General features: G+C 31.2%; 2 protein-coding genes across 4 annotated transcripts; one reads left to right on the forward strand and one right to left on the reverse strand.

Moving 5' to 3' along the window:
- LOC109538382 (kinesin-like protein KIF19) lies at positions 1 to 20,640 on the forward strand. 3 transcript variants are annotated; one of them, XM_048663704.1, is made up of 17 exons: positions 14 to 272; positions 10,396 to 10,553; positions 10,755 to 10,899; positions 12,028 to 12,177; positions 15,481 to 15,584; positions 15,686 to 15,832; positions 17,463 to 17,657; positions 17,812 to 17,916; positions 17,967 to 18,136; positions 18,280 to 18,397; positions 18,512 to 18,612; positions 18,996 to 19,117; positions 19,213 to 19,316; positions 19,380 to 19,426; positions 19,487 to 19,631; positions 19,713 to 19,931; positions 20,484 to 20,640. In XM_048663704.1, the coding sequence occupies exons 1-17, from the start codon at positions 126 to 128 to the stop codon at positions 20,548 to 20,550; spliced, it is 2,244 nt and encodes a 747-aa protein (XP_048519661.1). In that variant the 5' UTR covers positions 14 to 125; the 3' UTR covers positions 20,551 to 20,640. The 3 variants fall into 3 exon arrangements, with proteins under 3 accessions (XP_019761161.1, XP_048519661.1, XP_048519660.1); XM_019905602.2 differs by having other exon boundaries at positions 1 to 272; positions 19,213 to 19,426; positions 20,484 to 20,638; XM_048663703.1 differs by having other exon boundaries at positions 19,213 to 19,426; positions 19,734 to 19,931; positions 20,484 to 20,639.
- A 1,358-nt stretch (positions 20,641 to 21,998) lies between these two features.
- LOC109538381 (pH-sensitive chloride channel 2) lies at positions 21,999 to 25,558 on the reverse strand. The gene is made up of 9 exons (XM_019905601.2): positions 25,385 to 25,558; positions 25,067 to 25,256; positions 24,838 to 25,013; positions 24,536 to 24,672; positions 23,815 to 23,967; positions 23,605 to 23,760; positions 23,388 to 23,553; positions 22,977 to 23,121; positions 21,999 to 22,490 (listed from the first exon to the last, which is right to left on the reverse strand). Exons 1-9 carry the CDS (start codon positions 25,462 to 25,464, stop codon positions 22,266 to 22,268), a joined length of 1,428 nt encoding a protein of 475 aa, XP_019761160.2. The 5' UTR covers positions 25,465 to 25,558; the 3' UTR covers positions 21,999 to 22,265.

Below are 25,558 nucleotides of genomic sequence, written 5' to 3' on the forward strand. Positions count from 1 at the left end.
GCAGTCGGTTGTTTACATCGCGACAGTAAGCACGAAGCTTTTGGTCCAACCAATTCTACAAGTGCGTTTAATTTTGATTAACGAAATACTTTCACTCTTGATTTGCAAAAAAAATTGAGTGAAAAATGAGTCCAGAGACACCCAGTTCTTCGGGTAGTGACACATCGAGACCACCGTTGAAACCAGCAGAAGAAAGGCTGATGGTGGCTGTAAGAGTTCGACCATTAAAAAATGATGAGCCGCATAGAGTTTTATATGCAGCTGATAGAAAGGTGAAAGGTGGTTAAGAAAGTTTAGGAATTTCAGACGTAATTTGACGAGCGGTGTCTTCTATAAGTTAAGGAAATTGCATACACCGTTATGATTTGATTATTAGGTACCTATTTATATGTACTAAATAATCGTAATTTTCAGACATAAATAGGAGCCGAAATTAGTGGCAAAACTAACACTGCACTCGACCTAAAATAAATTATTTTAATTTTGATTGTAGATAATCAACGGTTAATAATTCAGTAACTATTGATTCTTGTCAGAGTTAAAGAACTAATTTGTTACCGTTGAATATTTCCTGTAATCTCGTCGTTTATCTAATCTAATATACGTTGACCGGATAACATCGCTAGACCTGGTTTCGATTGATTTCAATAATGTTGCTTTCAGTTTTTCAAAAACATGCGGCAGTGGACAACGGATTAATATAGAATATTCAAAGGGATTCTAATAGAAAATCATATCGGAATATAGTTTAAAATGATTTAATTACAATAGAGTGAATAGTTTTTTTGAATATAGGGAACGCTTTGTTGCTGAACCGCAAGATGTTAATATTTTGTGAAATAGTTGTCTTTATTTTTCTACAAGGTGCCAGCTAGGAGGCGATACAAAATTTTGACATCAGATTTATGGTAAAAATATGATCTAATAATTATCTGGTGAATTGGCATTTGCTTTCTCAGTAAAAGTTATCTTTTGAATGCTCTTGCGACTAAAACATTTATCGGTTGGTGTTTTGCCCCAGAGGTAACAAATAGTTGATTGATTGAAATACAATTACATTTACGTACACATTTTTTTGACTCTTTAAATTATTTGTAATTGAATGTACATGGACTTTTGTATGAAACTATACATCTTATTCGCAGCTGGCTGGAGTTTTCACTAGTCTGATATAATAGATCTAATTTACCTTTAACAATCTGGAATCAAATTTGATGGTAAAAACTCGTAGATTCAAAAACTTTAAGAGAATAAAATTACTTTTGTTAGACAAGAAATTTTATTCGTTTTAGGTCGCGGTTAGTCGCAATTATTTTTGGTTAGTGCGCACTTTAAAAAAAAATTGTGCTTTAGGTAAAGTTTCTACAGGCTGACACATGAAACATTGCAAAATTGGTAAAAGTTCCCCGTATGCTCATATCTCGAAATCGAAAATGTTTCAGAAATTTACGCCCATCTGGTATATTTATAGAGTGACCTGATCATAAAAAAATCAACTTTTGGTCTTGGAGTGCTAATTTTTTTCTTCAATCCGTTTTTGCAATCTATGGTTTATGTTGAAGCTAAAACTACACAGTACAGTTGAGAAAATAATAATTCCATATATCGGGATGCATTAATGAACAGAATACTTGAAGAAAAACTGCACTTTTTTGAAGATCTTCCAGAATTACAAATTTCGGGGGCAATTCTGATTTGGGTAATTTTTTATGCAACCCTGTATATCGAATTTTCATCTCAAATTGTCTATGAAGTTTTCGCTTCAGCATGAGCTCAACATCGTGAAAATCGTATCAAGAGCAGCAATCACTGCAATACCAAAAGGTTAATTTCTTGAGACCATCCAGTAAATGAAACAAATGGCCGAAAGATTCAGAAACTGTTTTGGCCTAATTGATTTATTATGATATTCTTATCTTTCCTGGGTCTCAGTTAACGTGTGAAGTATTTTTTTTTAATTTGTTTATTTCATTACGTTTCGGCGAGACAACAGCGCCATCATCAAATTTTTAAATTTACACAAACTACAAACACCAATTCACAATTAAAATATGTTGTATAAAAACTATAATTTACAAAGTGTTAAACTATCATCGGTTTTTGAGGGAAAAAATCCTTTCTTTTCAGATAGCAAAACACCGGAAAAGCTTACCTCATGATTGGTAAAAATCAACGTTCTTTTAGGTCTTTGCCTTCTTGAATCCTTAAATTTGTCTGAATTATTTTCTACATTTGCGAGAGTGGTATGCATGTATTGAGATAAGCAGAAATAGTTTTAATTTTTTACCAGTGTACTGGGTGTTCCATATTTATGGCTTTATTAGGGTTTGGTAAATGTTGCTAAGATTGTCGGTATCTGATCTGAAATTTACTGCTTTTGCATGTTTTTTTATTTGTATCACTTCTTGGATTCTTCTTGTATGATAATTTGTTTCCCTAACTAATATATATGCGTTGTTAAAATCAAAATTATGTAACATTTGGTGTGCATGTTGTGTTAATGCTGTTTTATTTTCACGAGTATTTCTCAGACTGTATTATGTTCGTACATTCTCTTTTTTAAATATTGTTTAGTTTATCGTATATATGTATTATCACATTCTAAACAATTCACTCTATATACAGTATTTGGTATATCCATTTTGTAAATTATAGTTTTTGTACAACATATTTTAATTGTGAATTGGTGTTTGTAGTTTGTGTAAATTTTAAATCTAATGATGGCGCTGTTGTCTCGCCGAAACGTAATGAAATAATCGAATTTTCAAAAAATTTTTACTTTACACTTTGATTGAAACCCAGGAAAGATAAGAATATCATAACAAATGCAGGCAGCCCGAAAAATAAATCAGATTAATTGATTTATCTTTCACTTTTGGTTGCGAGACCAAAAACACTTTATTTTTCTCTAGCTAGGAGCATGAAATTGAAACATGAATATTTTCCTAAATCTAGTCTAAGTAGTAAGTGTCTACTGAAACTTTTCAGCGCTTTTCAAGTAGGTGGATTCTTATCTGGGAGCATAAACATGTACATGTTTCCCCCTCGATTTTTTTAGTTGTTGCACATAAAATACGTACTATTTTTTTATTTAAAAGGGGCAAATTGTTCCTGATCTTTTACCTCTCTAACTTCAACCCATATCGGATAGTTACCCCATGTATTACTAATAGGCCGGTGTGTCGGGTAGGAATTGCTACAAATTTTGGCCTTATGACCAAATTATGAATTATGTTTGTCACACCTCATTTTGAAGGTATTTTAATCCAAATTATAACCTGGAAGTGCTTGCAATGTTATTTAACATCCATACAGTAATGATTGGTTCTCAAGTTCTGTATTCTCAATTTCTTAAAAAAAGTTTTAAATCGTTATTAATTTTTAGGAAAACCTTTAAATAACTCGGGAATTTTCTGAGCTGTGAACTTTAGGGGTAATTGTTGCTTCCACACAAAAGTTGGGGTTACAGTGTTTAAAGTACAGGAAAAAACTATTCTTAAATTAAAACTAAATATTGACATGTTTGAGCGTTTTTTACATCTTTACAAAACAACTGGAAAATAAAGTTGTATAAAATTGATGACTATATTTTCGACTGTTTTTTTTTGTGTGTTTAGAAACCATACAAAATATATTTCATTTTGACACCATGTAGTGAAATTCTAGCCTTTTTTAGATTAGGTCTTGAATTATTTAGAATGCTTGATATATACATACAAACTTTTGTAGATATAAAATATTAAAATGTATTTTAAATATTATATAATAAAATATTTGTCGTGATATACAAGAATTTTTTTGCGGAAAATGCTCACTTTATTCATTTAGAGTTACTGGATGTTCTGGCAACATCTACATTAAAACTTGGTGACAGCAAAGTTAAGAATAATTAATAATATTATGAAAAATAAATTGTTGTATTAGAACCCACTCACGGTATTTAGTCCGGTATGCAATTGAACTTACTTCATGTGCTGTACATATAATTATTTACTTAAATATTTTATAAATCTTTACGTGACTTCAATCAACTTATTGATTGCTTCCTGTTAAATAATAACTATAGTTTAATAAGAAAAATGTTAATAAAACTGTGTGATAAAAGCACTATTTAAATTGGACACATACATTGGGCATTAAAAATTATGTTGACTGTTTTATCATAATGAACAGCTTATTTGTGCCTTAAATGACGAGGTAAAAAGCCGCAAGAGTGTTGAAAGTGCTTTACGAAGAGATATTTTATTATTTTCTGTTCCATGCAAATTGTAGAAGATGATAGTTTCTTCACGGAAGAACTTTCAAGATAAAGTCTTTACGAATTAATGCTATTTTTCCCTATGTGACCACTACAAATATACAGATAGTAAACATACCTAATTAAATTAGCTTGTATGAGAAATGAAGCAAATGAGCTTTTAATAATTAATCAGCGACCCACTAAAGCCGTACGTTTTATTGGTGCAATTAAAAATGATTTTTATTCGAGCAAGATAAATAATACTAATACCTACGAGCATGTAAATCTCCGTCCTGATTTGTATAAATCAAAACCAGCGTTTCCCTCTAATTAATTCGGCTTTGATGGTGGCCTTAGCACAGTTAATAACAACAGTGGACAATAACTTCATACGAAAAATATTTCCTTGATTTCTCCCTCATTAATTATTCATTGTGGCGAAGCGCAGATCCCAAAACGTATATTACTAGAATAATTTATATTGATCGCCTCTAGTGGATTTTATTTTTCTAAAGGGCTTATTTCATTAAATACTACAACTGTAGTAATACTGCACTCACAGTTGAAATAGAAATACACACACTAATAATTCATTTTCTATGTGAGACCGACCATAATTATTGTTCAACAGTTGTTCATGCACAATTAATATTAGTCCCGTGTTCTCCCAATTACAGCTTTACTCTGTTGGTATAATTAGTAAGTTTTTTGCATAATCACTTTGATTTGGGAACTATTCGAGAAATATTCTGACCGATTGCTTAGAGAGAATAAGCGAAAGTAAGCATAGCGGGTAAAATCGAAATAATCATCAAATCAGAATTAAGGCGCTAAAAACGCAAAAGAAGACAAACAGACGAAGTATTTTTATGTACTTATTTAATGTAAAGCAAATTTAAATTTTAGAACAAATTTGATGAAACAATTCTGATTTGAATAACTACTAATGTCATTTATTTAATATTTATCAAGCCATTTGAAATTGAAACCAAAAATGTACAAAAATAGACATAAAATGTAAATCCATACAAATTACACACTAAAATAATAAGCATCGATAATCTGGTTGAATAAGTAAATTTTCTATATCATTAATAATTCAAAAATGACTGCAAACTCTACATTTTTATTAGCTCTTTTAACAAAGTACTATTTTTACTTTGGAAAAATATGAAAAAAAGCGAAGTATTGTGATAAGCAGAAAAAAAGCCAATTGTTATTAATATCGGTAATTCTAATTTAATTGGTAATAAAAAGACGTTTTGTAGCGGAATACTAAACCAATTTTCTAAAAATGTATCCATAACAGGTAAAGAAAATAAATGGGGTTTACTATCATTTAACTTCAACTATCATTTAGGTCAAATCTTGTGACTAATACAATAAAATTAGTTGAAGTCATAGTTGCAGTCACGCAATTGCGGTCCCTGCATTGTTTATTATTTTTCTGTTCGCATTTATTATTGGATTTTTCCATTAAAACTATCATGGCGTAGAATCAATAGGGTGAAGGGACTAAACCCATGTGAAATTAATATTCTTAAAATAGTGCGTAGGCAGTTGATTTATATCGACTGATAACTTTATAATTTCTCCACAAATGCAGTGTTCGAGTTTTAATTTATAATTACATATGTAATTTATATATAATTGTCATAATTTATACGATTATGATGCCCAGCGTACTCAGAAAATCTAACTTTTTTCAGCCGTGTCTCCCAGCTGACTACATTGAAAAACAATACGTTAAGAATAATAATGCAAAAGTCGTCAAGGCTTTCAAATCAAATAGACAATTATTAAATATTTTATGGAAAAATCTTCTTTTTCTTATTGATATAATAAATTGGAAAAATAAAAATTAGTTGCCAATACGTCATTCAATTTTGTTTCACAAACAAGCCTTAGAATCCCAATTTTTTTTTTCTCGTCAATAACTGCAAAATGTTATAGCTAAAGCGTAAAAACACCGATAGATAGAGAAAAAACCAAACAGGGAACGAAACACGAAATAATCTTAATCTCACGTTTATTCATAATCGTCGCTTGTAATCTAAAACTGAAACTATTTGCAATATTTAATCAATAATATTATCTACATTGTTTTTTTAATATTATTATATTTAACATTAATAAAAATGTAATGGTCAATTTCCAGAAACTAGACCATAAACACAAAATAGAAATCAAAACTAACCCTTATTATAGACATAAAAATGTGAATTTCATAAAATGGAATGCATGCAGTATAATTATGTTGGCAAGTGAAGCTTTCATGTTCAATTTTCAAATAGACAGCATTTTCAATAGGAGTAATATTTAGATTAATGGCAGTGAAAAGGTGACAAACCCAACAAAACAACCATTATGAAATTGATTTCCGGATACCGTCCTTGAATATGACAACTTTCTAGTGCAAATCATTGCGTGTTTTTATTGTAGGAAAATTTGGATAATGTATAATCGGGGTTCCATTCTGAAGAACAAAAGCGTGTCCAATTCCGTCATTTCCTTCTACAAATTTTTGATGATAAATAATTAGTTTCGAAACTAACCCAGCCGGCAGGTTTCTAGTAATTCCATTTGCTTAGAAGCTCGGCAGATGTAAAAAAATAAACTTTACTTAAATTACCATCAAGTGCAAGCATTAATGGCTCACGGGCACAATACAAAAAGTTTTCATTTCGATAATTTCTAGATCTAATTTAATATTAATAGTAATGATTTCTAATGCCAGTCTATTCGGATTTTAATGTATTTCGTCAATTAAAGAGCTTCCACGAGGTTGTTAGCTTATGTCTCCAGTAAATTGGTGGTTGAAATAGATCATTGCACTGAAATCACTGGTTTCGATACGATTATTCTACAATTTATTCTACTAAAAGGAAATGTAAATTTTCTATATCACGCACAGGGTGTTATTAAGTACGAAGCCCAACTTCAACTGACTAAGAATAAATCCTTGCATAAGCGCAGATCCGTAAATGCTTTATATTTTTAAGAAATCGTTTTCCGAAAACAATTTTAAAAATTTTTGATGAACATCTACAGAAATTGCGAAAGATAATTGATAAAACGTAAAACGTATATGTATTTAACAAGAAAAAGTAAAAAAATAGTTGAACCACTAATTTATCCTTCGCTTTTTAGCAGATATTCTATTTGTTCTTACAGTTTCACAGATTCTCCCTTTTTATGACCACCCGCAAAACTTTTCGAAGCAATCATTTGGATGCCATTCCCAACAGATACTTAACAACATCAATGCCATCGTTGTTTCATTTATTTACTAATTATGATACAATCATCTAATTATCCAATACAGACAACATTCAAGGGGTTTGCAGTTAAAATCCATCTACAAACGCATGTTAGCATTTAATGAAACCAGCAGTTCTCTATTACATACATTAAACACAGATAATCTAAAACAATTTTTATACATTGCTGAAACAACTGAAAACGTGTAATTACTTTGTTTCCTTAGATTACTAATTTTCTTGCGGAGTTTAGATGGAAATGCAGTTAAAGCGGCATTAACTAACCGAAATCGCTGACGCAAAATGTAGTTAGTTAGCATAAAGGCCGCTCCGTGCTTAAATAACAGTTATCGCACCTATTTTTAGTTATAAAACTAAGCACGTTTTTACTTACTCGAAGCTTATTTGCATATAAATGTTCGCCTACGTAAGATTTTTCCCTTCGATTTGCCCACAGGGCCAGCTTATCCTGATTTTCCATTCATTGTGCCCTGATAGTAGGCATACTGCAGTGCCATTAATTCTCTACTTGCGTTATTATTTATGTAAGTACGTAGTCAGATTTTCGCAAATTGCTCAAAGCGGAGATGTTTGGAAAATTAAATTTCCAACCAAGGGAACTATTACTGCACGTTTAAAGCGTATCACCAAGAAATGTCCTCCAGTGAAAAAGTATTGTAAATTTCATTTAATATTTATATCTTTCAACCTGTGTTTTGCTAAATATTCATCACTAAAGTAAAGAGCGACACACCGTATGTATTTTTCGTATTTTTCGGAATATAAAATCTCAAGAAATCAAAGAAATTGGAAAACGTGTTCTCTGTTTTTTTTTTGGACGGAAAAAAGTTGTTAAAGCACTTTCCTTATTTAAGATTCAAATCTCAAAATCTTCCTTTTTACTAAATATTTATGGATAATTCAATAAGTCAATACATTTTGGCAAAACACGAGTGTCAAGTAAATAGTTTAATAGATACCATCCAAGTAAACTGCTCAACCAATTAAATGTTACAGTGCCAAATTTGTTCAAACTTTGTAATTAGAATAAATTTTAATTCTGGAATTCTGCTTGAAGCGTATTTACTGTAATTCATTTTCTTTCAGTCTGTGTTTTTGTAAAAATTACGTACTTTTTATAAATTTCTTATAGGTTGGAAAAGAAGACAAGGCAAACTTTCTTGAAAGTTTGGCATGCTCCCAGTTGAACATAAAAAGCATTAATATGAACCTCATGTCTCAAGGAGATTTTTGAAAGTTTTGTCTATTTATTTTATTTACAGCGTGATCTCAAAAAATTAACTTTTTGGTGTTGCCGTGATAAAAATGTTTCCTCTTAAACCGATTTTTGAAATACAGATCGCATCTTGAAGTTAAAGTTTAATAATCGACCAATATTCTATATACAGGAATAAATGAACGATTTTTTTTTAACTAAATTTCACTTTAATTCAATGTCTGCCAGATTTCGAGAGCAGTTCTCAACCCTGTATATTGAATTTTCTACTTGAGTCGATTATGAGGTTTCAGTTTCTACATGAGCTGCAGATTTAAAAAAAGGCGAGAATTTCGAAAACCATTTCGATATATGCGGTTTATATTGATGCATTTTGTGGCGTTGAAAACCATAAACACATTTTTTGGTCTCAACAATGAGTATGCCGAATATTCAGAGAAGTAACATTGTTTCATTTTACAACTGTGGAAACTTACTCTGAAATAAATAATTTTTGCAAACCCAAGGCAGTCCCTGGGTTTGCACACAGAATAAGAATTGGACTCAATTAGACTTCAAACAGAATCAATCTCAATCTTTCTTGGGCAGTTTCTCCAATTGTTGCGCAGTTTAGTGTAATACTCAATCATATTATTGAAACAGGAGTTTGTTAAGTCATTGTTAAGAAATAGATAATACTGGTTTTAAATATTAAATTGTATTAAAACGTAAAAATATTATTTCTTGATAGGAAATTTATGAAAGTATCACGGCACTTATACAATAAATAAACATACAAATCTTGTTTAAACCGGCATATTAATAATAAATAAATATTTTTTAAAACAAATTAATATTTTACCGTCCTTTTTTCTAAATAAATATATATATGTTATACCGGATGTCTGTAAATTTTACAAATTATTCAGCCATTCAACTCAGTGTGTTAAAAATTATAAGTTTTGAAAACGATTTTTTCTTAGAAAAATGGAAATTTAGGATATTTATCTGGAGTTTGTTAGTATATTACGTAGGTTATGATGAAGCTTAGTTACTCATTTATGAATTACTTACATGGCAATAAAATGAAAGTAACAGTGGAAAATTGGAATTTCGAATAAAGCATAATTGCTGACTACTTGCGTTGCTTTAAGTTATTCAAATTGTTCAATAAACTTTTCACTATACATTTTATTAGTACTTAAATTAAAAATCAAGGTTTAACGCTTTTTGAAAAGCCTTGATTGCTGAATGTGAGATAATAGTGAAAACGGCTCATTCAAAACTAACCGTCTAATAAATTGATGATTTTTTAAATGAATAAATTGCTCTTTTAATTATACGCGTAGTAGGCATAGGCATAGCACGTTAGTGAATAGGAAAATTACAGATTAATTACATTTTTCCACTTTATCAGTTCCTACAAGTCTCACTCATAACCCGCTTGTTAATTCTATGAAAATTCGAATGGATTAAACCCTAAGAAAGCTCTGTGCATATGAACTTATATTAATTTTCTAAATTTTATTTTTTACCATTTGTATGATTTAGATTTCTGTAGCTGGGAAACTGTATAATGAATCATGTCTTAAATCTTCTCATTTGGAGCCAAAGGTTATGTAGCAAAAGCGTAGCAGAAACCATGGTTTTTTTCGACTTTAGAAAGGCTTTTTTTATAGAGTGTCATATTGGAAGACAGTGACAAAAGCGATGCAATCAGGCAAAAAAAGGGAGTAGAAAGGCATTACACATTTGACGTAGTTTTTAACGAGACATCTTTTCAAGAAGAAGTATATGATGTTACTACCAGAAGTTTGGTCAAGGACGTGTTAAATGGGTAGGTAGCAAACTACTTTAATACGAAAACAGGTAGATAGAAGATATTTTGCGACAAATTACTAATAGAAGATTTACCAGCCAATTTGCAAAAGTGCATTATAGAAAATCTAACGTTTCGATTCTTAGAAGTTTAAAAAACCAATAGTTTTTTCTTACGCAATTTTGAAAAATTATATTTTCATTATATTTTCATTAACAGATATAATGGAACGGTATTTGCTTATGGAGCGACCGGAGCTGGTAAAACTCATACAATGGTTGGTGATAGACATCATCCTGGGATTATGATTAGAGCATTAAATGATATATTTGAAGCTGTGAAGGATAAGGAAGACGAATACTCAGTAAGTATAAATTTACATATAAAAGCATAAAGTAAAAAAACTGACAGATATTTCTCAGTAATATTTCTCATAATATTTAATTAATTTTTTTCATATACCATTTTTTTTGTTTTTATTTCACTTATTTATTTATTCATTTATTCGACTTATTTTCAATACATTTGATTAACACGTTTCTCTAAAAACTTTTTATGTATACTTAAAAATACTCCCCTCGATAGTAATAGCAAATTGAAGCACGCAATATTACACGAAACTATTCAATAAGCAGTAAAAGAATTAATTGTGCTATTAATCGAATTAATGAGTCTGAAACTAATAACTTTATTTTTTTGTCGTTATTATTCCTTTGAATATTTAAATAGCAATAGAAAAAATTATATTCATATGTTGTTGACATTAACTCTTCCTCTAATTAGAACATGAAAAAACGATTTTGAATAAAGACAAGATTTGTAAAAAACTACTACATTTCAATACAATTTTTAGGTGCATTCGCATATATAAATATGAAAGTTGAAGATTTTGTTGCCAACTTTCATATACTTAGTCAGTACGTATATCGTTATGTTATGAAAATATAATTGAACAGCAATAGCGGGCAACCTTACAACCAGTTGTAAGAAAAGGCATATCGATTATTTCAAATTGATATAATGAGGGAATCATTAATTTTCATGTCAGTTTTATAATGGAGATCTAACCCGGTATTATGTACACTAAGTGAAAGGGTTCGCTGGAAAATTGTATCACGGTTAAGAATATCGATATTTCAAATTCTGAAAACAGTCCTTTTTCTAGCGAAGAAAATTAATTAATAAGTCTAGGCATTGTAAGAGGGCAAAAAACTTGTTTATACTCCTGCTTAAGACTGTTACCTTCGGTAATATTTAAGTCGAGCTTTTGATTAACAACTTGTATTTGCTTTCAAACTCATTTATTCTGAATGTAAATAAAGGTCAATATTCACAAATTAAAGCAAAACTCATGTTTCAAAGTTAGAGCTAAAAATATGTACATTTACAAACTGCGCATTTAGTAAGGAATTTTTCATTTAGTAGTTAACTATAGTGCAATTTTCTGTGTACGGTAACTTGACTAAACATTTAATGGTTCGTTCTGTTTGAGGTCACCATGTCTTATTTGGAGTTGTATAATGAAAATATCCGAGATCTGCTGAATCCCGCCTCAGGCTACCTAGAGCTAAGGGAAGATTCCAGGGGAAGGAGCATACAAGTCTCAGGTTTAACGGAAATATCGACCACAAGTACAGACGAGGCAAGTAGAGCATAAATAAATAATCAAAAGGTAACATAGAGCAATAAACAATATAACCCAAATTAGCTACAGTAGGTAGGTAGGTATTCAAGGTTTTAACTTGGCTTGCAAGTAGATCTGAAATATTAGAGAAATTAATGATATGAAATTTGTATGCATATTCATAAATATGTTCACAACTTGATTATAAAATTATAAACTCTGAGGTAAATGCTTAAAACATTTGCGTATGACCTTAACTTGTAAACATGCAAAACGGCATATACCTGTGGTTGAAAACTTAAAATCAGTGGTTTACTAATCTCGCAAAAATAAATCAATCAAGCTTAATCTAGCTTGCACGATATTCAAATTAAATTGGCATGGTTTAATAACGAAATTTCCTGACAAATTACTTTGAAATGCAAATATGTCAAACTTTCAGTTTTATGCCTGAAAAGTTAAGTGCAAGCGGAATGTAAAAAATCTACATATGTATGATGTGTAGAGTAAAACATGCACACATAAAAGCAACAGTCTTTTTGTAAGAATTCACAATATAACAGATATATAAACTTGGACAACTTAGGAGATTTGTGTGCTAAACTCATACCAGGGCAAGCACATAGCACACTCTTATCTATCTGTAGGAAAACTGCGTGTCGAATCTTTATTAGTTTATTTGAGATTTTCGCTAAGAACAGTTCGAGAGAACGCTGATTATACAAAGTGAGAAAGTGTGAAACATTTTCATTATCTAAATTTTCTGATTTTGCTTAAAAGTAAGATACAAAAATAAAAAAACCAAAATTAAAAATCACAAAGAAATATGTAAGAAGCTTCTACGTTCTATTGCATTACTAGCAAGCGATGAACAATAAAAATGGTTATGATGAATTATTCAGAACAACGATGAAGATGCACAAATCTTCAAAACAAATCTGAAAGAGTAGGATCGCCAATTTTTTAAAATTATCCAGAAAACGGTAAATATGGCGTTATCAGCATCTATATCAAACATTCTATCAGAGTTTTATCAAAAGTTCTCAAACTTTTCGAATTTAATCCATGTTGCGGTTGATAATTAACCATAAGGACTGTAATTCGAAGGACTAATAGGACACAATGTACGAGAATATAGAATCAAATGTTTAAATAGACGACAGTAAGACAGACCTTCGCGTTTTGTTTGATCTAGGAAAATATTAACATTTCATCGGTTATAACGTTTATCTGCATAGACCTGTGGTGTCATCAATTATTCGCTTTTACTTTTACTATTAAATTATTAACCGTACGAACCTTGATAGAATGTGTCGAATTTCCATTAGAAAATATACCTCCAATTGACCTTAAGATGGTCTTGAACATGTCGATTTCAGCCAATGAATTACAGAAGTAATTCCTCTGGCTTCCAATAATTATAACAGAATGATTGTACATCACGCGATGTCTAAGAAAATCCATCAAGTGGATAGTCAGTTAATTAAATTATCCCTTAACCTTAACAATGAGCCGTTATCCTACATTTGTGAACCTTCGCAGTTAGTGGCTCCCTTTCGCTTTAGGTATAGGTTTGTCCTATTTGTGTATGTTTTTATTGATTATTATTTCAGTTAGGCATTGTTTACTTGCCTGTGGATTCTAGGGTTTCATCCTATTAGATAATTGCCAATAAAATTGTTCCTGATAGAAAGAAATATTTATGTAATGTCCAAATTCGTTAATTACTTTACTTAAATAGAAATATTCTATAAAAAAGTTAAATTAACAGTGAATTAGTTATTAGCAATTATAGTTGAAAATTTATTTATTAAATAATTACCTACTTCCAGGAAAACTTTGCAATTCTAAATTTAGTTGAATTATCTATTTATAGACTGTCGTTATCTGGTAAAAAATTTAAATAAAATAATCAAAGAGAAATTTATAGAAATGTTATAATGCATGTCTTACGTGTCGGAGTCAATTAGCAACTTCCTTGCATTAAAAGGCTAACCAGTTAAATCACTGATATATACATTAAAGCAATGGTATTATTTTATGTTTCATTCAGTAATATTTGTTAAAGAAAGTTATCCTCAAAGAAATGGCGGCCGAGCCCTTTGTAACATCTCGAAAGAATCTAAAAATAAATCCTAATTTTCTGGTCAGACTAATCTATTTGCGTTTTAAAATTGCATACGAAGGTCTTTGGAATTTGAAATTTTTCAATTTTTCTTATACCACATGTTGCCGATTTAATTTTTTAACTATGGGAGCTACCTAACTATTCTGACATTTTCCTAAAAATGTTTCTGTTTTAGAAGACTGGAAGGTTTCTAGAAGATTTGCAGATATAATTTATGTTATGAGATTTTTTGTGTATGAAGTAAAAAAATTTTAAAAAAATTGTTAAATTTGGTAAACCAACGTGCAATAAGTAGTTTTGCATATTTTAAAGTTTTTTGACCGCTGTTTTGAACGTAACCAGATATAGAAAATCTATAATGATTTTCCTTGTATATTAATGGACTTATATGGAAAAGTTATAATCTGGCCTCTATTTAACACGAGACTTAACTCACATTCATGCTGATTAAAAAGCGTTTAAATAAATTACTGTTGGGTCATGCGGACTTGAAACACTGAATGATTAATTTAGTTTCTTTTTGGTTAATGGAACTACTATCGATCTGTGCACCTTGTACGGCCAGCAAGTTAAAAATTGAAAAATTTCCCCGACCAAATGTTGATAATTACCCTTGACGCCTACACTAATATTCAAGAGAGTTTGAATCCGAAACACCAAACGCTTTTGCAAAACTTGAATTTTTCTTCAGATCTTTAAAGCAGGTAGTTTATTATCTTAATTATTTGTTGCAAAAAGAACCTTGCTTAAAATAAAAAACAATACCAAAAAGTTAAAATAAACTTATTTAAATAATACTCCGATATTTTTCTTAACTTTCCAAGGGGTTCATTTCAATCGAGGCTACTAGTTAACGTTCAGAAAAACTCTGCTCGTACATTATTCACGAGGATAACACAACATTTAGGTATATAGCTGTTGTATTGATTGTGACAACTAATAATTATCTAATCAAAAAATGTTTATATAGCAATTGAATACAATTTTTGTAAGTGAGCTTTATTCCACATGATTTATTTAAAAAGGTGGTATAAAAACTTATTTTTGAAATTTCAAATCGCGTTTTATTATAATTTTTCCTTGACTAAAGAAATGCAAAGGTAAAGTGAAGGATTGTGGAGGTGATTCTGAGAAATGTTAATTGACATTTTAAATAGCAAATATTTTAGATTTACATATTTTTCCAACTTTAGGTAATGCAACTTTTGCAAAAAGGCAACAAAGCACGCACTGTGGAACCAACAGCCATGAACCAAACGTCTTCTAGAAGCCATGCTCTGCTTAGTGTGACCGTTAGGTACGAACGAATGCTTACAACATGTTGCTTATAGTAAAAATGCTTTGAAAAACCAAAAATTTAACTTTGATTGACTTTTAATAATTTTCAATTATTGATAGGCATACTGTACCTGTAAATAAGAGAGATCATTTGAGGATGAGAATTAAGCAAGGGCGGCTTTTTATGATCGATTTGGCTGGATCGGAAAGAGCGAACAAGACCAAGAACAGAGGGAAACGGCTTCAGGAAGGTGCTCATATTAACAGGTAATTATGAAAATAATTAAAAGATGTAGGAAAATAATTGGATCCTTAAAGAAATTTCTTAGATCTTTTAAAACCATTAAACATTGATGTCATTATTTATAACCATCGTTTTTGAAATTACCGTTTTCTGCATTTCTGAAATAAAGTCGCTGTTGCTATTTTAAAAGATATTTATAGCTTTCACCGCCATTACTGTATTATGTTCATATTTTTCTTTGCAGTCGAGGTTAATGAAACTGTTGTATTACTAACTTAATATAAAAACGAAAATAATAAAATAATTTTTGAGGTTTACGAAATAATTTTTCTGACTACTTGTTTTTACTTAAAAAAAAACTACTATCTACTAAACTACTAAAAAAACAAAAAACTATTGTCTAGTAAATCAAATCGTTTAAGACATTGACCAGGAAAACCGTTGAATAGCCATTGTTCCACTAAAATCCATCTAATAATTTATATTATTACAAAGTCGCCATTCGCAGCTATTTCAGGAATGAAGCACGTGTCTAAGTTTTAAGTAAGGATATAATTGATTAGGCTTTCAAGCTAAAAAAGTACAAGTTATTCAGAAATTGATTCAGTCGAGTTTAATTTGGATACGTAAATAGCTAATGAAAATATATGAGGCGGGTTTTCTTTTAATTTTTGTTAGTTTACAAGAATAATTATTATATATTAAATGTATTAATAATAAATGGAAATAGTAATAAAGATTAGCTAACAACGTTTTGATTCTCTTCAATCTTATTACGCTATTATAATTCTATGTGACTCAATAAATTAACCACAATACTGAACGACTACTAATTTACCGGCAAATCGTTAATTCGATTATCATAAAATAATTGTAGGTAAATCGGTTTAATAATAGTTGCCTATCATTTTAAGAAAATTAAGAAAAAGCGTATTTAAGATATTGATTATATGATAATGATATATTTTAATTTTAGCAATATTTTGAGTAGTATAAAATAAATAAATAAACTTAGGTACAGACCGTATTGAAACAGTTAAATGTATAGAATCTTCGAAAATATTGTTTTTCTTAATTAGCGTTCTTTTAAATTTTTAATGGTGCCTATTTTGAAATGCCAATCACACCAATTACTCTATCGGCAACTACTCTATAAATCGATTTGACTACTAAATAAAAATGTATCAAATTATAAGGTTTTTGTAGCTTGATTATTGAATTTTAATCCGGAAATATTACTTTGCGCCATTGCCGAATTAATGGTTCAATAAATAATAGCTTTTCCGAACATGCGCTACGTAAATAATAAATTGCTATAGACTGAGAACACAGATTGGTTATTTCAGTGGTTTGTTCTAACGCGAAACTAAACGTTGAGGAACCATCAGCGTTCAAGTGCAAATAAGCACAACTTTACTTGCATTTAATTATTTCACACATAAAGGTATGTTGAAGTAACTGTTTGTTTGTATTCCCATTAACTTTTCGTGGATTGTCCAGAGAATAAAAACCTCCCTTGCACTATTTTGTTTAGGGCTGTAAAAAATCCTAAAATATTTTTATGACATTCACTTACAGCATTTGCAGCAATACTATAACATTTTCATTCATGCAAAATGACTGTTTCCATACATTCGTCCACTTTTCTTTTAGGTCATTACTGGCTTTGGGCAATTGCATAAATGCTCTAGCTGGAGGTGCGAGATACGTAAACTATAGAGATTCCAAGCTCACAAGATTACTTAAGGACGCTCTTAGTGGAAATTGTAAAACCGTGATGATTGCTCACGTGAGTCCATCAGCTAATCAAAAAGATGAATCTAGAAATACGTTGATATATGCCGACAGGTAAGAAAATAAGTGCAATTTAATTTTTAAATTTTGTGCAATGCTGCTTTGATCACTTATCCTGTTGGTATTGATCTTCAAAGCTCCTACTCAATAGAAGGTCCCAGCGGTGAAAAATTTACAATTTTAGATTCATTTTGAATTGTTTTTCTAGGGCTAATAATATTTCAACAAAAGTGGAACGAAATGTCTTCGATGTATCCTACCAGGTCACTCAGTATCAGACCGTGGTCAATGAATTACGAGCTGAAATTTCAAGGTATTTTCCATTTTAACAAGTTGCTTCAAAAACTCATTGTATTTTTGAAGGTTGCAAACTAAAATGAAAGAAGAACGTCCACGTTCAGCAGATATAAGCAAAATGAACGCGGAAGAGAAGAGTGAAGAAGTCAGAAATCTTAGAGAACAAATAGTTGAAACATTTAAAACGCAAATGAAACTCAGACGAAAGCTGATGGAAATTGATGCTCATTTATTGGGTGTGTATGCAAATGTTCATTCGAAAGAACTATAATAAAATTCGATTGTTTATTTCATTGAAGTTATTTTTGTTTTTAATTTCACTAACTCTTTGAGTTAGTGATTATTGAGTTAGTTATTAAATGTCAAGGCGTAATTTCAGGCCTTGGAATGGAAGCTGAAAGGCAGCATTTAATAATATCCCACTGGGAATCGAGAAACAATAAACTGTACAAAAATGGGGTGAACGCGAGTAGAGCCAGAACACAACAAAGCATAAGGTAGTCTGCTTTTTAAAGGAAGTTAAAGTATTTATTTTGTTCTTTCTTTCATGATTTGTACGTCACTTTAAATAAAATAACTCGGATTGATAGAAAAAAGTTTCTTGATTGTAGGAGAAGAAAATTAGCAACTGCCGACGGTTTTAGATCCGCAGGCAATGAAGAAGATATGGATTCAGATGCAGATGGAGAAGAAGCAGATAGTGAAACGGCAGGTAACTGGAAACTATATTTATTTAAGACCCTTTTTATAAAAAGTACAAATGTGAATTTTTGCGGTTTCTAAATTACTTTTTATAGTTAATTGCTTGAGAATGGTTTGGTTTTCAAATAGGTAACTTGTCGACTTTCAAAGTCACTTCCTTCCTCGTAAAATCAACTTCAACAACTTCAAGAACAGAAAAAAGATAATGTTTAACTGAGCGCAGTTTTATCCAAGATTCAGTTATCAGTTATCAGATTTTTATCAGTTTCAGAATAAATGCGGATTTTTTTTCGTTTTTTCATTCATTTAAACGTTGAAAGAAAACTTGCGTGCCTTTTCTCATCAATTCCTCAGCATTTTTTTATAAATTAAATTTTACCAACTAATTTACAGTCCAGCAAGCATGGGGAGAGCTGGCAGATATTGAGAGAGAGCAAGATAGGTGGACGGAATTAAGGGGGCATATTGAGCTGAAGCTGGAAGCATGTAGACAAAGAGGCGTTATGTTGGAAGACGTAAGTTTCCTTAATAAAATAATGTAATAAATAAACTGAAATCTATTCCAACAAATTGAACCAGTATCACAAATATACTCACTGTCATCTTCTAGAAATTGCCTTCATTGCTCTCATCAGATGATGAACGTGAAATATTAGCTCTAATATGTAGAGTTCATGAATTGGAAGCAGATAAAATGGCCCTTCAATCGGAAAGGTTAGTAAGACAGCATGAATTGAAACGTCGAGATTTGCTGATCATCAGGTATGATCGACAAAGGCAATTGTGCGAAGAAATTATTACTCGACAGCGGCAACTGATCGAAGGTACTATAATAAGTGATTTAGAAAATAGTCCTAAAACTTCAGAATTTCGTCTCTATACAGAAGCAAAAGTAAAACTGCCATCTGACCTGCAAGAACTATATCAGATGTATCAACAGGAAATTCATGCGGCCACTTATACCGACTTCAACCCTCCTTCCACGGCTGGCGGTTGTTCAATAGATAAACTTCCTCCCATAAGTAAAATGTAAGCGCTAAATAATTAATTGTTCTCACGTGTACAGTAGCATATTTCGTGTGTATTCGTAACTCTATTAAATACTTATAGTTACAGCGATCCCATGTTTAGACCAACTTTAACATCAGATCCAAGTGTCTCTCCTCCTTCTTCATCAGAAAGTGGAGGAGACGAGAACATGCCTAAGGAGTCCAGCATAGATAGAGTCATGGGACATGTAGTTACTAGACCAGGAGCTGCAACGCGATTGCCACCTTTACCTCCAAGTCCTCCTATTCGGTTGAGCAGTATCTCAAAAGATTCGGCACAGTAAGGAATATTAGTATATATTTTCATTCAAATTGAGGATACAATAATACTAGAAATTTTCAATCTTCTGAAGGAGAAAACATTACATGTTTGCAGTTGCCGAAGAAAATGGTGTTAAATTCAATTTCATCTACTCTATAGTTCTCCCATAATGTTATAATTGAGTGCGTCATTTAGTTAGTGCTGAAATTGCCAACTTATGCAAAATATGCTAAAATAATTCAAATTTTTTTTCAAATAATTTATAACATACTTTACGATTATCAAATCTGATGAGCGATTAGTATAAATCTGCTGATTGCAAAATATGTTTCTAAAACTTCCCTCTGAATATGTTTTGCTTATGTAGTGCGTTTAGGTACATTTTAGTGACTGGCGTTTTTTTACATTATACCTAACTTTTAAAAATTAAAAGTTAAGTTAAACAATGAAAGCAATTTCGCAATTTTCTTCATAAAAGCAAAATGTTTTCCATGATTGTTGAATTATTTTTGATTATTGTTTGATCATTTCATGATTGTGCAATAACTCATTATTTATTTCTCAATTTAGTATCATGCGAAGAGCTATCAGCGAGGACAGGATAGCAAACACTCCTGGGCCTTCGTCGAAAGATTAATTTAATTACTTAAGTCACTTGTAAATACACCAGTAATTATTTATATTTTTAAGTAAATTGATATTTATTAGTAAATTTGTAATTGATAATAAAAATTAAAACAGTACTTTCTCAAATACATTGATTTTATCGAACGGGGCAATTTATTAAAACCATTAGTTAAAACCAAATGTGTACTTAAATTTAGTATTAAATTTAATTCTGCTAAACTTTTGGGTTTCGCACTTAAAATAATTTTAAAAATTCTTCAGTTATACATACAGGGTGATTTAAAATTGGCGCCATGCCTTTTAACCGGCTATAGGGGCTCAGTTAGAGAGTTTTCTAGAATATTACAGTTGAAGAATTCAATCGAAGATCGAATTTCAACATTGTTATTAAGCATGATTTTGAAAAGATCGTATGTTTGATTGGCATCCTATTGGAATACTTTTTCGAAAAGAAAAATTACGATCTTTGCTTCAAATTACGAAAATTTTTGATATTTACACAGTCTTCTACAATTTTTTGATGAAAAGTCATTGCGGCAATGATGTTTTTTGTAATTAACAGACAGTTACAGGTAGATACACTTTGCCACTAATAACAATAATTTGATAAACTGTGACTTATTTTGAAGCTCCTTTCACAAAATGTACACCAACAGCGAATTTGCGAATATGCGATCAGTTATGGGTAAATGACACATAGCAGGAGCTGTACGAATCAGCAAAAAGCTAGAGACTCCAGAAATAGACGCAGATAGTGGACAATCTAAAGGTGCTATTCCTAGAGAAACACCTAGAAACAACCTAGAGTTACACACATTACCATGTGTGTAAGATACACAGTACACTAGAACACATTAAATTTCTGACCTTCTGAACACCGGTACAAATTGAACAACACTTTAGCTGACTACTGCCAAAAGGGCACGAAAAATGATTGGGACACAACATGATTGGAGTTAAAAGGGCACAACTTCGAACACTTCTTGTGATTTAAAAACTTAATTGTATTTTATTTGAGCGATAATATTGATCAATGATACATAACCTTTAACTGGTGGTTTTGGATGACAGATGTGACGGATTTAGGTATATCACTTATTTACCCCAAAAAGGTGGCAGCACTGATGGCAAGGTGGCACTCTTGTCCTAACCTCAAAGTATGTTATTGTCTCTTTTATTTTCTTTGTTTAGTGTACGGTTACCGGAATTTTTCATAGTACGAAGGAACACTTATTTACGTAATGTTCATTAGGCAGATTACCTAGAAAAACATTATTGCCATCCTTATGATCTAGTTTTTTGCAAATATCTGAGTTCTTAATCACAATCTTTTGTTTTTAGTATTTTTACTATAGTGTCACGCGTAATAATTAAATAATCATTTTATTAATTAGAATGTTTGAAATCTATTTTTCATTTTTTTAAATAGAAAAAAAAGAATAACAATAAACAACTACATACTTCGCAACATTTCTTTAATTTGTCTTGTTGAATGTCTTAAATAACTTTGCTCAGAAAATTCATTTTTCGCAGAAATCACCGATTAATAATAGACAGAGGCTAGAAAAGATTCAGATTATAATTTTTTTAATAATTTTATCATTTATTCGTTAATTTTAGGCAGATTCGTTCAGAAAAATTATTTATTTATACATAAAATCAGGAAAATTTGCGCATATAGTTTAATAAAAGCAGATGATTGAAAATGAAGTAGCAAAATCGTGATTATCCAAAGTGAACATAACTCCAGTAGAACAAATTGTAGATTACAAACATTGTCGGAAAGACAATTCTAGCTTTTCGGTCGATCCAGATAGCAACTTCTTGTGGAGTCATTTCCGCCCAAGTCTGTTGCGCTGGATTTGGAGTAGGATTGGCTGATCCTGAACCATTATTGTCTCCATTAGCCGGAGTATTAATAGAGGGGACATTTAAAGAATTTGTAGAACCCTACGAAACAAATGGTGCAGTTAAGTCTTCATAGCGCAAACAATATTCATTTTGAAGTTACATTCATAATGTTGTAAATGAGAGTCAAATAGAAGTTTGATAACAAAAATATATTCTGTTACAAAATTATTTATCTCTAGATATGTGTCTTCATATAAAAGCCCTTAAAATTATTGGATGGAAGCAGGAGAAACTTGAAAAAATAAACTAGTACAGATCATTCTAGTGATGCGGAATCTGAATGGGTTTCAAACAAATTTATTAACTGATTAATTTAACTTTACTTTTCAAAAAAATAAATTATCTAGTTACTTTTATCAAGTAAGAATATTTTGGCAAGTCTAAGCAAAAAAAAATTTTTGGAAAGTTTCTAATTTGCATCTTTGAACATTTGTTTATTTAATTTGGCAATAAATATAAACTGGACCATTAATTGAGAAGCTTTGAAGATTGTTCAATAGTTTCCATTAAAACACCACAACTTACATGCTCAGCCAGATAAGTGTCTGCCTGTTTGGAATCCAGGCTGGAAAATGATGCGGATTTCCTCAAATCCTGTCTTGCCATTCTGGGAGAAATTGCTCCTTTAATAATGTATTTACTGCTGTGCTTTACAAGCTCAACTTTCTTCCTAAAATGTAACTGACAATCTAAATACATTTTTCAGGGAGAACGTGTTTCGAAGTAAATGTTTGAGAACTCTTGAAATATATTTTGGGCAAGTTTTACCGAGCTTTGCACAAAATCGTTTGAGCGAACTTTAGTTAGCAATTTCGATTACTAGCATATTGGAGGAAAAATTTAATTGCAAAATTTTTAAACAATTCAGAATGAACGATAATTATTGGGTTTGAAATAATTCAGTGGGCTTCGAATCCACGAAAAGAAAATACATACTTTCGCCTCCAAATTACGTTAACAAAAGCAAATTCCGCCAATGAACAAAATATAAATGCTGCACCACCAAAGAACCAAATTTCACTGGCTTTCACATAAGGCACTTTGGGAAGGTTCTTCATTAGGTTTCCGTTCAGAGTGATAAACGACAGCATTGTAGACGTTCCTAAAAATTGGATTTTTAAATTTGAACTATTCGAGTGAGAAGCAGTTATACCCAAGACTGTTCGAGGAGGCGCAGCATCAGCTTGTATCCAAAACGAAACCCAGGACATGGCTATTAAAAATATGGAGGGCAGGAAGAATTCCAAAATGTAATAGCCAGCCTCCCTTTTTAATTGAAAAGTGAAAATCAGCGAACTGTGTGGATCTTCTGCAATAAGCAATGAAGTATATTATAGTTGGAAAAACATGTGAAATAGCTCACTCCATTCTCTGCTAGAAGAGTTGCTTATGGACACTTTGGCATATTCAACGGATATACCATCTAGGGAAAACTCTGTCAGTTGTAAATCATCTGACACAATATAAGGATCATTTTTAGACCACTGGAGTTGGAGACTAGTTTCATTGTAAACCCCTAGAAGAACACATTGTTATCTACTGTGCTAAACTTGTGTTGCTGCAAGTAAATTATTAAGAAAAGTAATGTGAACGCAGGTCAAAATGTACGTCGTTTGAGAAAAACAAGCTGCGGAAAATTTAACTTTGAGAATGGCTTTTCTACAGTTGGTCCTAAACCTGTAAAGTTAATAGGATGAAGGCTGGGATAACCAAACTGTACTCTCTTTGGCTTGGTTTGAAATAAAATTACTTGTATTTTCCATGAGTCAAGATTATGGAAGAATGGCAGATAAAACGGAGTAGAAACATTTACAGGAATATTTTTTGCAACATGAAATCAAGAATAATTTAAAGAAAAGGTGTCATCCAACATTTCGGTAAGGCGCACCGGTTTTGAAAATAATAGGATCAGAATTGTAATGGGAAATACAGGAGAGCTTGATTGTTATCCATAGAATAAAATATTTCATAATTTCTGTTAGATTGATGGAAAGTGATGAACATGTTTCAATTTAGACAAAATCAGTAATTCGCCCTCGTTTCATACGGCTTTGCGTAATGCGTTTATGTGTGCAAATACTTACAGCTCGACCAAATTAGCTGACAAACTTGCTGATCAAACGGAAATTTCCTGAGATTCATCGAGCAGTAAAAAGTGGCGGTCATTCTATATGAATATGATACATGACCAGTTGGGGTTATTTGAATAAAAACATCCTTCCTGAAATAGATAAGTAATAATTTTTAATTTATAGAGATAAATCATAAATCATTTACGTTGGCCAACCTCATCAAAATTAGTAGATATTAGTATATGTAAGTAATATGTGTATATATATGTATGAAGTAGTAGTAGTGTAACTAAACACTTTTTCAAACTGCTCACCTATCTAGGCCCATCAAATACGAAGTTTTCTCGTTTGTAATAAAAAGATGCGGAACCCATATCTTCGCCTTTAAAGCTTCCTGACCCACCACCATGCCTCTATTTGGGGATAGTTTTTCAAAGTTCAGTCGATCATCTCTAAAGTGCGTTTGAACTAACATGTGAGTTTTAAATTGCTGTAAAAGGTAAAGTAAGCCGTTTGTTTTATACGTGATATTTTCTTACGAACTGTATTGCCGATATTCTCAATGTGTTTGACGTCAATTTGGAAAACAACCTGAACGGGCAGACTGCTAGGTGGCCTAGAAAGATGGTCATACCGGCAACTGTGAGTTAATTGAGAAATGAAATCCTCCTGAGTCAAATCGTCCAAATGGGGCTCGAACGGATGGCATGTAGAGGAGATATTTTCATATATCCTGCAGCAGTCAAACAACGCAAAGTATATGCATAAAGAACATATTAATTGAATCCAATGAATGCTTCCGTTTTATAAAGACAATTAAAGACAATTTTTCAACACCAATTAAATGAAACAAGACAATACCTCTCATATATTGCTTCACTCGTTCCGATTGTAATCCAGCCTCCACACAAAACCACCAAAGTGAACTTCATGTTCCACATTGGAAAAAATGTGATGTTAAACCTATATGGTACGTATCTGAAAGATTCAGCACATTATAGTGAGTATTTGGCATTACTGAAGTCACCAGGGACG

This window comes from Dendroctonus ponderosae, unplaced genomic scaffold, assembly GCF_020466585.1.
Source record: "Dendroctonus ponderosae isolate FM_Combo_2020 unplaced genomic scaffold, Dpon_F_20191213v2 Dpon_F_20191213_2, whole genome shotgun sequence".
In the NCBI taxonomy this organism is placed as follows: Eukaryota; Metazoa; Arthropoda; class Insecta; order Coleoptera; family Curculionidae; genus Dendroctonus; species Dendroctonus ponderosae.

Coding starts and splice junctions, on each gene's coding strand:
- LOC109538381 (XM_019905601.2), bottom strand. CDS start 25,464: ATGTGGAACATGAAGTTCACTTTGGTGGTTTTGTGTGGAGGCTGGATT. Junction 23,968..24,535: donor TCAGCTAATTTGGTCGAGCT/GTAAGTATTTGC, acceptor GTGTTCTTCTAG/GGGTTTACAATGAAACTAGT. Junction 23,122..23,387: donor AACGTAATTTGGAGGCGAAA/GTATGTATTTTC, acceptor GTTACATTTTAG/GAAGAAAGTTGAGCTTGTAA.
- LOC109538382 (XM_019905602.2), top strand. CDS start 126: ATGAGTCCAGAGACACCCAGTTCTTCGGGTAGTGACACATCGAGACCA. Junction 12,178..15,480: donor CGACCACAAGTACAGACGAG/GCAAGTAGAGCA, acceptor TTCCAACTTTAG/GTAATGCAACTTTTGCAAAA. Junction 19,427..19,486: donor ACAGCGGCAACTGATCGAAG/GTACTATAATAA, acceptor GTCTCTATACAG/AAGCAAAAGTAAAACTGCCA.